General features: G+C 45.3%; 1 protein-coding gene across 2 annotated transcripts in view; it reads right to left on the bottom strand.

Annotated features, from left to right (window-relative positions):
- LOC119415276 (discs large homolog 1-like protein) overlaps nucleotides 1–11080 on the bottom strand; it is a 97573-nt gene that overhangs the window by 15873 nt on the left and 70620 nt on the right. For both annotated transcript variants that reach the window (XM_037682452.1, XM_037682453.1), the window contains exons 9-18: nucleotides 8994–9044; nucleotides 8538–8662; nucleotides 8150–8319; nucleotides 7916–8052; nucleotides 7669–7813; nucleotides 3489–3609; nucleotides 2896–3052; nucleotides 2594–2696; nucleotides 1151–1265; nucleotides 905–1081 (exon numbers count right to left, since the gene is read on the bottom strand). In XM_037682452.1, the coding sequence (XP_037538380.1) occupies nucleotides 905–1081; nucleotides 1151–1265; nucleotides 2594–2696; nucleotides 2896–3052; nucleotides 3489–3609; nucleotides 7669–7813; nucleotides 7916–8052; nucleotides 8150–8319; nucleotides 8538–8662; nucleotides 8994–9044 (1301 nt within the window). The remainder of the gene's footprint in view (nucleotides 1–904; nucleotides 1082–1150; nucleotides 1266–2593; nucleotides 2697–2895; nucleotides 3053–3488; nucleotides 3610–7668; nucleotides 7814–7915; nucleotides 8053–8149; nucleotides 8320–8537; nucleotides 8663–8993; nucleotides 9045–11080) is intronic.

The raw sequence follows: 11080 nt of genomic DNA, 5'->3' as shown, positions 1-11080 counted from the left end.
GATGCATGCATGGATGGATGGATGGACAGACGGATGGATGGATGGATACATGCATGGACAGACGGACGGATGCATGCATGGATGGATGGATGGATGGATGGTTGGATGGATGGACAGACGAATGGATGCATGCATCCATGCATGCATGCAAAAAAAACTGCAGTATGACTTTTTATAACTGTTTATTGTTGTTGTTGTCCATTGTTTCATCTTTCTTTGTTGAAATCAGGTCTCTCTTGTAAATGAGTCCCAGAGGCTCAATGGGATTTACCTGTTTAAATAAAGGTTGATTGGATGGATGGATGGATAGATGGATGGATGGATGGATGGATGGATGCATGGATGGATGGACATCAGATAAACTGAAGAGATCTGTGTGGATGAAGAAACATGCGTCCAAAAACTGACATCTAATTAGTGTGCATGTCAGCAGTGCAGGTGTTGAGTTCATGTGAGTCTCTGCTGAAGCAGCAGTTTTCTTCTTGTTGGAGCAGATCATTCATCCAACCTTTACTTCTACAGGTTAGCCTCACTGACCCACAGGGACTCATTTACAAGAGAGACCTGTTCCAGACAGATCAGATAAAGTTCAGACAACAAAACAGTAAATAAACAACAATAAACTACAGTTAAAATGAGAGTAGTGTATAAAACTATAAACGGCTGCTTTGTGACAAACGACAAAATAAACACTGAGCTCATGAAAACAGCTGGAGGGGGAAGTGCTGGACCTGGTCTAAGTTCTGCTGGGACTCTGAGCGAGTCTTTGGTGTCTGCTGAACCTGCAGGGACAGAACGAGGCTGCAGCTTCTGTGTTCCTCTTTAGAAACGCGTCACTAATGACTAGTTAGGTGACTCGAAAGATTCCTGTAAACAACAACAGGCGTTTGTTTGTTGGACTGACCGCCTCTTGCTGGGGATGACCCCCACCTCCTCCAGCTCGCCCTGCGGCGTCAGCTGCCGGGCCTGCCACCACTCGTCGTCAGAGGCGTTCACCACGTGGAGGATGTCCCCGAACTTGAAGTTCAGACCCTGACTGGGCAGACCCGAGTCCCTCGTCTTATCGTAGTCGAACAGCGCTCTGCAGAACAAATGCACCGTGAACAAAAACAGAACCGCCCCGAGTCCTGCCGCTGACCTTTGACCTCACCTGACATAGAGCGACCTCTTCTGACTCATCCTCAGAGACCCGGAGCCAGAACTAATGCTGCTGTTCATCATCTGCTCCCGCAGGTCGTGGATCTTTGCCTCGAAGCGGCTGTAGTCTGAGAGGAAACACACAGAGGAAGTAACATGTCTCACACAGGAAGTAACATGTCTCACACAGGAAGTAACATGTCACACAGAGGAAGCAACATGTCTCACACAGGAAGTTCCATGTCACACAGAGGAAGTAACATGTCTCACACAGGAAGTCACGTTACACAGAGGAAGTAACATGTCACATAGAGGAAGTAACATGTTTCACAGAGGAAGTCACATGTTACACACAGGAAGTCACATGTCTCACAGAGAAGTAACATGTCACACAGAGGAAGTAACATGTCTCACAGAGGAAGTAACATGTCACACAGAGGAAGTAACATGTGTCACAGGGGAAGTCACATGTTACACAGAGGAAGTAACATGTCACACAGAGGAAGTAACATGTCTCACACAGGAAATTCCATGTCAAACACAGGAAGTTCCATGTCACACAGAGGAAGTAACATGTCACACACAGGAAGTCACATGTTACACAGAGGAAGTAACATGTCTCACACAGGAAATTCCATGTCAAACACAGGAAGTTCCATGTCTCACAGAGGAAGTAACATGTCTCACACAGGAAATTCCATGTCAAACACAGGAAGTTCCATGTCACACAGAGGAAGTAACATGTCACACAGAGGAAGTAACATGTCACACAGAGGAAGTAACATGTCACACAGAGGAAGTAACATGTGTCACAGAGGAAGTCACATGTGTCACAGAGGAAGTCACATGTTACACAGAGGAAGTAACATGTCACACAGAGGAAGTAACATGTCACACAGAGGAAATTCCATGTCAAACACAGGAAATTCCATGTCAAACACAGGAAGTAACATGTCTCACACAGGAAGTAACATGTCACACACAGGAAGTCACATGTCACACAGAGGAAGTCACATGTTACACACAGGAAGTAACATGTCACACAGAGGAAGTAACATGTCACACACAGGAAGTTCCATGTCTCACACAGGAAGTAACATGTCACATAGAGGAAGTAACATGTCACACACAGGAAGTCACATGTCACACAGAGGAAGTAACATGTCTCACAGAGGAAGTAACATGTCACACAGAGGAAGTTCCATGTCACACACAGGAAGTCACATGTCACACAGAGGAAGCAACAAGTCTCACAGAGGAAGTCACATGTCACACAGAGGAAGTAACATGTCTCACACAGGAAGTCACATGTTACACAGAGGAAGTAACATGTCACATCCTTTTTTTAACGTAAAGCTTGAAAATCATAAAACCGTTGATGGTTAAAAACTCGTTTTTAGTTTTTTTCTCAGCAGAACCAACTTCCTCCAGAGAAGCCCGTCAGTCCTGCACTCACCTTCCGGCCTGTAGTGGGCGACGATGGTCACCGTCTGCCCAGCGTTCTTCAGGGTGGCGGCGGCCTGCTCGTGCGTGGCGTTACGGAGGTCAACCCCGTTCACCTGGAAACAGGAAGTAGTTTTTGATCCATCAAACTTCCTGTCAGCGGATTTAATTCAATGATAGTCAGATTAAAGAAATCATCTTTGATGTTATTTATTTTACTTCACTTCCTGTTTCAACTTTCTTCAGAGACGAGCGGCAGATGTGTGTCTCTTTGTGTGTGTGTGTGTGTGTGTGTGTGTGTGTGTGCGCGCGTACAGAGACTAGCCGGTCTCCTTTCCTCAGCTCCCCGCTCAGATCAGCTGGACCTCCTGCGAGGATGAAGGAGATGAAGATCCCCTCTCCGTCCTCTCCACCCACGATGTTGAAGCCCAGACCCGTCGCTCCTCGAAGCAGAACCACCTTCCTGGGCTCCCTGTTGGACGAGACAGCTGTCAATCACGCTGAGGTCACGTGACATCGTCACGTGTGACGAGGCAGCTTCACCTGAGTTGAAACATTTAGCAGGAAACACAGAGACTTGGAGCTACAGCTTCCTGTCTGCAGCCGAGCCGTTTAACTGGCTGCAAGTTAGATGTTTACTCTTACACCGACCAGTCTGTTTTTAAACGTTCAGTTTGTCTGAAATCTGTTTTCTAATGAAGTCAAGTCACATTTATTCATATAGCACATTTAAAACTGTAACTGTTGTCAAAGTGATTACCAAAAAAGATCACAGCATCAAATATTAGTAACATATTACAGCATCATGAATAAACGAATGAAAAATAAAAACATTTAGTTTCTTGTCAAACAATCTCTGCTACTGACCCGACCACAGACTGCTGTGCTCCGTGTGTGAAAGTCCTCACCGTGTGACGTCGTCGTCTCCCAGCATGCTCTTCGGCGTCGGTGAGTAACGTCCCGATGAGGTGGGGGCGGGGAGGGTCTGACCCAGGAAGTTAGAGGAGCTGATATGGTTCTCCATGTATGCTGGGGGAGACACGGAGCGTCGATTAAAACCTGACGCCCCGATCACCTGTCAGGCTGGGCGTGTCACCAGAACCGATGAAACACAGTCAGCTGTTTGTGTTTGTGCCTGAGGCGCATTATTATTTATTTTGTCCCCTGGATATATTTTAGGTGTTTGATTAATTATACAGTGCCTTGTGAAAGTATTGGGCCCCTTGAACTTTTCAACATTTTGCCACATTTCAGGCTTCAAACATAAAGATATAAAATTTAAATTTTTTGTGAAGAATCAACAACAAGTGGGACACAATCGTGAAGTGGAATGAAATTTATTGGATGTGTCACTTTTTTAACAAATAAAAACTGAAAAGTGGGGCGTGCAGTATTATTGGGCCCCTTTACTTTCAGTGCAGCAAACTCAGTCCAGAAGTTCAGTGAGGATCTATGAATGATCCAATGTTGTCCCAAATGACTGATGATGATCAATAGAATCCACCTGTGTGTAATCAAGTCTCCGTATAAATGCACCTGCTCTGTGAGAGTCTCAGGGTTCTGTTCAAAGTGCAGAGAGCATCATGAGGACCAAGGAACACACCAGGCAGGTCCGAGATACTGTTGTGGAGAAGTTTAAAGCTGGATTTGGATATAAAAAGATTTCCCAAGCTTTAAACATCCCAAGGAGCACTGTGCAAGCAATCATATTGAAATGGAAGGAGTATGAGACCACTGCAAATCTACCAAGACCCGGCCGTCCCTCTAAACTTTCATCTGGAACCAGGAGAAGATGATCAGAGATGCAGCCAAGAGGCCCATGATCACTCTGGATGAACTGCAGAGATCTACAGCTGAGGTGGGAGAGTCTGTCCATAGGACCACAATCAGTCGTACACTGCACAAATCTGGCCTTTATGGAAGAGTGGCAAGAAGAAAGACATTTCTCAAAGATATCCATAAAAAGTGTTGTTTAAAGTTTGTCACCTGGGAGACACCAAACATGTGGAAGAAGGTGCTCTGGTCACATGAAACCAAAATCCAACTGTTTGGCTACAATGCAAAACGATATGTTTGGAGTAAAAGCAACACAGCTCATCACCCTGAACACACCATCCCCACTGTCAAACATGGTGGTGGCAGCATCATGGTTTGGGCCTGCTTTTCATCAGCAGGGACAGGGAAGATGGTCAGAATTGATGTGAAGATGGACGGGGCCAAATACAGGACCATTCTGGAAGAAAACCAGTTTGAGTCTGCAAGAGACCTGAGACTGGGACGGAGATTTATCTTCCAACAAGACAATGATCCAAAACATAAAGACACATCTACAATGGAATGGTTCACAAATAAACGTATCCAGGTGTTGGAATGGCCAAGTCAAAGTCCAGACCTGAATCCAATCCAGAATCTGTGGAAAGAGCTGAAGACTGCTGTTCACAAACGCTCTCCATCCAACCTCACTGAGCTCCAGCTGTTCTGCAGGAAGAATGGGCAGAACTTCAGTGTCTCCATGTTCAAACCTGATGGAGACAAACCCCAAGAGACTTGCAGCTGGAACTGCATCTGGAACTGCAGCAAGAGGTGGAGCTACAAAGTATTAACGCAAGGGGGCCAATAATACTGCACGCCCACTTTTCAGTTTTTATTTGTTAAAAAAGTTTGACACATCCAATAAATTTCATTCCACTTCACGATTGTGTCCCACTTGTTGTTGATTCTTCACAAAAAATTAATTTTATATCTTTATGTTTGAAGCCTGAAATGTGGGAAAAGGTTGAAAAGTTCAAGGGGCCCAATACTTTCACAAGGCACTGTGTATTTTGTAATTAGTGCTCGATTGTTTTAAAGCGTTTTCCGCCCGCTGGCCTTCAGGAGCTCTCTCTCTCTCAGATGCTCTCGCTGGCCGCTCTCTTTTGTTGCTCTCTCTCTTTGGGCTCTTTTTGTTCTGACTGCTCTCTGGCTGCCCTCTTTATTTGGGCTTCCCTCTCACTCATCCTGCCCAGGATGAGGACTCCCGACGATGTGGGCCGCAGCAACCGTCCCTCAGCCTGACCAGCTACTTTTTTGTTAACTTTTTGTCCGTTTGTTTCTTTGGTAGTAATTTTGGCCTGGTGGGACCGGTTGTCCTGTTTTCGCTTTTTCTTTTACAATAGTTTCTTTTAGGCTTTTTCTAGTTTAGTCCGATACCAGCAGCGGCTTCGACGGCCCTGTAAAGTGTTGGCCTGCTGCTGGTACTGCTTTTGTCCGTTTGACTGGCGCACCAGGTCCATCTTTCAGTTAACACTTTGTTTTTTTTGTGTCTTTTCGCTGGACACGGGAATTGGGGGTTCATAAATCTTTTTTTTTTTTCACAGAAAGCAGCAGTTTGAATAAACTGAATGTTCTGAACCCTCATGTTTCTCACATGTCCTCCTTGATATGTTGTGTTCTTGGTGGACGTAACAGTGGGATGGAATAATACCTGGAGAGGCTTTTATATTCCAGGTGTTAGCGTTAACTGAACTTTTTAACTCTTTCGAGGCCGGTCAGCTGCGGTGGAACGGCCGCGTGCGGCTGGTAATGTATGGCAGGTCATGTTATCATATAATTGGATCGCGGCTAATCCTGACCTAATTAAAAGACCGACACCGGCCCGGCCCGCCCTGAATTCAGGTTGGGTGGGGCCGGGCTTAGGGCTCGGGTTAGAAATGACAGGTCAGGAGACAACAGGGAGGGCGGGGCTACTCTGCACAGAACGGAGGAGACAACAGGGAGGGCGGGGCTACTCTGCGTCACATGACCTCTGCTGAGAATCACGTCAAATTTATTTATTAAGTAAAAACAGCCGCTAACAAAAGTGTTTAACAATAAAAGTCAACGAGACTAATTTAAAGAATATTTACCGTATTTTACCGGTTCCATTTGACTTGATGTCACACGACCTCGGTAAGACTGTGTGTAATATTTACTGGTAAATAACTTGTTACTGGTAAATAACTAGTTACTGGTAAATAACTAGTTACTGGTAAATAACTTGTCACTGGTAAATAACTAGTTACTGGTAAATAACTAGTTACTGGTAAATAACTTGTCACTGGTAAATAACTTGTTACTGGTAAATAACTTGTCACTGGTAAATAACTTTGAGATGGTTTTGTTTACAGGTGTTGGTCTCTGTTCTGTCCAGTGATGATGTTTAGATGGTTCTTGTTCATTGTGAAGGTCTGATGGTTGTAACCAGGAGTCGGTGAAGCTCCACCTGCTGGCTGCTTCTTGTACTACAACCAGAAAGCTGCTCTCAGCTGGAGCAGACTGGGGGGGGGACAGGTCCTGACCATGAACGGTGGATGCTCGCGGCTAAATAACCGGAGCGTCTTATGTACAAATTATGATTTATATTATATTTAATGTGTGATGCTTAGAGACAGGTGCTTTCTAAAGTCCAAGAATTACAGTAGTCAAAGTTTTAAAGCTATCTCAGCCTGAAATGTAAATACCTACTTTAAATTACTTTAATTTTCCATGTTGGCTCCCTTAGGGCCTTTAGTCTGAAAATCTGCACAGGACGGGGCCTCTTCAGGTAAGTCCCGCCCCCACCAGTGATTGTTACAGCGTTCCTCAAACGTCATTTAGAAATCTAAAGTCGAGAGTTGTGGGCAAAATACAAGAACCTTACTGAGAGGAATGCATTATTGGATGATGAGATCAATCTAAGATTAGAAATGCCTTTATAAAGGATTTCAATGGTTGTTTGTCCCCCGAGGAACCCTGGAGGGCAGTAACGTCCCCGTGGGGTGAGAGGAGCAACCAACCCATTCTAAGTAAAACATTTAGAAGGATTCGTCAGGAACAATCGTGTTTATAGACAACTAAAAAAAAATAAAAAGGTTAAACTTCCTCCATTTTGTTCTGCTGAATCAAGATGTGAAATATCCTCTGCCTACATCTCCCAGCATCCTCCTCTATCACAGAAACCTCCGGAGGTCCTCCTCCCTGTTAGCTAAATATTCTGCATGCGTTGTCCAACATGTCCCCGTCCTCCTCTGGTTGTCTCCAAACCAATGTGTGCCTGTGTGTCCAGCTGAAGTTCTGGTGATGTTCACTCACAGCTGGTCAGGTCCGGCGGGGCGAAGCTCTCGTTCACCAAGACGCTGTTGGGCTTGGCCACCTTCAGGTAGACCACGTCAGGAGTGTTCTTCAAGGCAGTGACGGCGTGCTCGTGGGTCACCTCCTCCAGACACACGCTGTTCACCTGAACACACAGACGAGCGCTGACTGACCTGGGATCAGGACATCTGAACTCACCTCTCGCCTCAGGTCAAAGGTCACGGTGATCTGCGCACACAGAACGTACAGCCAGGAGTTTGTCTCCGATCTGCAGCTTCCCGTCCTTCTGAGCAGCTCCGCCTTCGATGATCTTCGTCACGTAGATGCTGTTGTCGCCCGGGATGTGCTGGTTCCCGACTCCGCCTGCGATACTGAAGCCCAGACCTGGGAGGAACCAGAACATGGGAGGAGGTTCTAACACAGAGACGTGACCCGGCGGCCATGTTGGCGAGGTCTACAGAGAGCAGAACCTGCAGGTTACCTTTGGGTCCTTTCACCAGCTTGATTTCCATCACCTTCTCCGAGACGGGCTTCCTCCTGCGGACGTAGAGCCGGACCAGAGAGCCCGCCTCCTTCAGCGCCTCCACGGCCTGGCTGTGGGTCACGTCCCGGACATCCGCCTCGTTCACTCTCAGGATGACGTCATTGACCCTGAAACAACGGATCAGAGGGGGACACCGTGAGATGGATCCAAACAGCTTGTTTAGTCGTCACAGCTGTTAGACTCCTCCCACTTTTATTTATCGTTAAAAACAAACAAACAAGCCTGAGTTGGGAGGAAGCCTGAGGTCATACCTAGATCAGACAGAGGCCAACGTTCCAAACGTATGAACTCTGTGCATGCGTGCGTGCACGTGACTGAGCCTCACCTGAGCCGTCCGTCCTGGGCAGCAGCTCCTCCAGGTATGACTTTGGTGATGAAGATGCTGGGGTCTTCACCGATGTGGGGGTTGTCCGTCCCGCCGGCGATGCTGAAGCCCAGACCCGAGTTCCCCTGGAGCGGTTACCGTGGCAACGAGGAAAAACAACCACACAGTGAACAAAACCAGTTATACCTCCTCCATCGAGCACACTTCCTGCAGTTTTCATAATAAAAGCTGGTTTTATTCTGAAATAAAAGCAGTGCTTCCTGCAGAAAGTGAGGAAATGTTAGAGGGACAGTTTGTTGTTTTTGTGTGGAGCTGAACAAACAACACAGTTGTTGTTGTTTATCGTGCTGCTTCAGTCGAGCTGACAGCCGTTCCACGCAGAGTCAGAGCAGCAGCAGCCGGTTTGGTTCTGACAGAGGCTCAGCTGGATGAGAACAACGTTTCACTCAGACTCACCCTCTCCAGCGTGATCTCCTCGTACTCGTAGTCCGCCTCCGTCCCGTTCACCTGCAGACACAAGGAGACAAACGGTCTGAGCCGGGAGCAGTTCCTGGCTCAGAGTCCAGTCCACCTGCAGCAGTGTGACCCCGAGAACTCATAGAAACATCTGAAAATCAAACTGATGCCACGTCAACGTCTGCTTTACAGCCGAGAACCAAAACTAGAAACTGTTCATCATTTGGAGGCATTTTAAGATAAACAGGTGCCGTCCGTCCATGGATGGATGCATGGATGGATGGATGGATGGATGCATGGATGGATGGATGCATGGACAGGTGACGTTCAGACAGAGACTGTCAATCAAAGAAACATGTTTCTAAAGTCACCGTGTAAAGTTTAACTACTAACTCGTTAACTACTCAGTACCAGTACTCATTATGTACAAGTAGTCACACAGAAGTACTTGTACTTGGTCTGAAAAGAACGAGAATTTGGACGCCCCTAGTCTTAACAACGCCAGAGTAGAAAGACATCAGCAACGAGATTAGAGAAGCAGCTGCCTGTCAACATGGGTGGGGTCAAAGGTCAACTGGGTTTTTTACACTGTAGTGTCCTAGAAGCATCAAAATGAAGCCACATCTAGTCCAAGCCCAGAGACTGTCTGGTGATTAACCGTCTCCTCCTGATGACCAGAACGTGCACCAAACACCTTCAGCTCGTTCGGCAGTAAAAAGGAGACGTGGTTATTTTATCAGCTTGTTCCCTGTCAAAGAGACGGAGCTTGGTGGCGTACCTCAGGGAGCCGAGAGGTGCTGGTCACCATGACAACACCGGATGTAGCTGCTTCAAAGAAACTTCTATGAGACCTGAGGACAGTTAGCCAAGACCAGGCCACAGACTGATGAAGTCTTCTGGATGGAAAATGAAACGTTTCTCCCTTAAAGAAACTGGTCCAGATGACACGATTTAACCTTTTTGTTGTTATTTACCTGGATGATTGAGAACACAAACTTTTTTTTCCTAAGATAACACCTCTCTGAGAACTTTTACCACTTCTCTTCAGAGAGACCTCCTGTGGTTACCAGTACTGTACCTCTGACCTCATGTTACAGAAAAGACAAATGTTGCTCAAATCAATGTTCCACCTCTTTTTAATTTCCTATCGTATGTGAACAGTTTGAAAACAAGATGTTTTTATATTAGCTAAATAGTAAAACTGTTCCTTTAAGAAATTAAAAAACAGTTTTATTTGTTTGAAGACAACTTTTCAACATTTTGCAAAGTTTGGGTGTTTCATATTAGTAACTCTTTTTGACGTCTGTGAGAAATGACGTGTTTTGATAATAAAGTTTACAAGTTTATTCATTAAAGAACATAATCTGCACTGCCTGGTCAAAAAACTCTCCACCTGGATGTAACTAATGAAACGGGTCTGAGCCTCCTGCTGGATCATCACTGCACGGACGATCATCTTTCAGCTGCAACAAGTTCTTTAACTCCAACTGGTGCAATGAGTTGCTTCTCATTTCTTCAACAACATGATGAAAGACTCATGGTGGTCGTGGAAAAGATGTCCGTCTGTTTGAGAAGGGTCGAATCATCGGCATCAAGCAGAGGAAACATCTCAGGAGATTGAAGAAACTAAAACTGGGTTAAGAACTGTCAAGTCAAAGTCACTTTATTGTCAAAAGCTGCAACATGTACAGGACATACACAGGATTGAAATTATATTTCTCTCAGACCCCGGGGCAACAATAACCATTTAAAACATTTATTAAACATAAACATAAAATGAAATAATAAAAGCATGATACTGTCTTAAATTGTACTATAGCGGTATAAAAATATTTAAAAAAAGTATATCTATAAAATAAAATGAAATGAAGGTCCTGACATTGATATTTGTAGTGAGTGGCAAAGCAGCATATGAAGTGAATGTACACGGTGTATGTATGAAGTCCTTCATATTGGTGTAGGTAAAGTGACATATGCAATAAGACTAGTAAAAAATATATTTGTATATCAGCGGTAGTGTAATATAAGCAGCAGTGTGAGTGTAAACAGTAGTATGAATATGAACAGTAGTTTGAATATGAATATGA

Source organism: Nematolebias whitei, chromosome 9, assembly GCF_014905685.2.
Source record: "Nematolebias whitei isolate Nwh7 chromosome 9, NemWhi1, whole genome shotgun sequence".
Taxonomy (NCBI): Eukaryota; Metazoa; Chordata; class Actinopteri; order Cyprinodontiformes; family Rivulidae; genus Nematolebias; species Nematolebias whitei.
The sequence above is the reverse complement of the archived record's forward strand: the minus strand, read 5'-3'. Positions and strand labels throughout refer to the sequence as shown.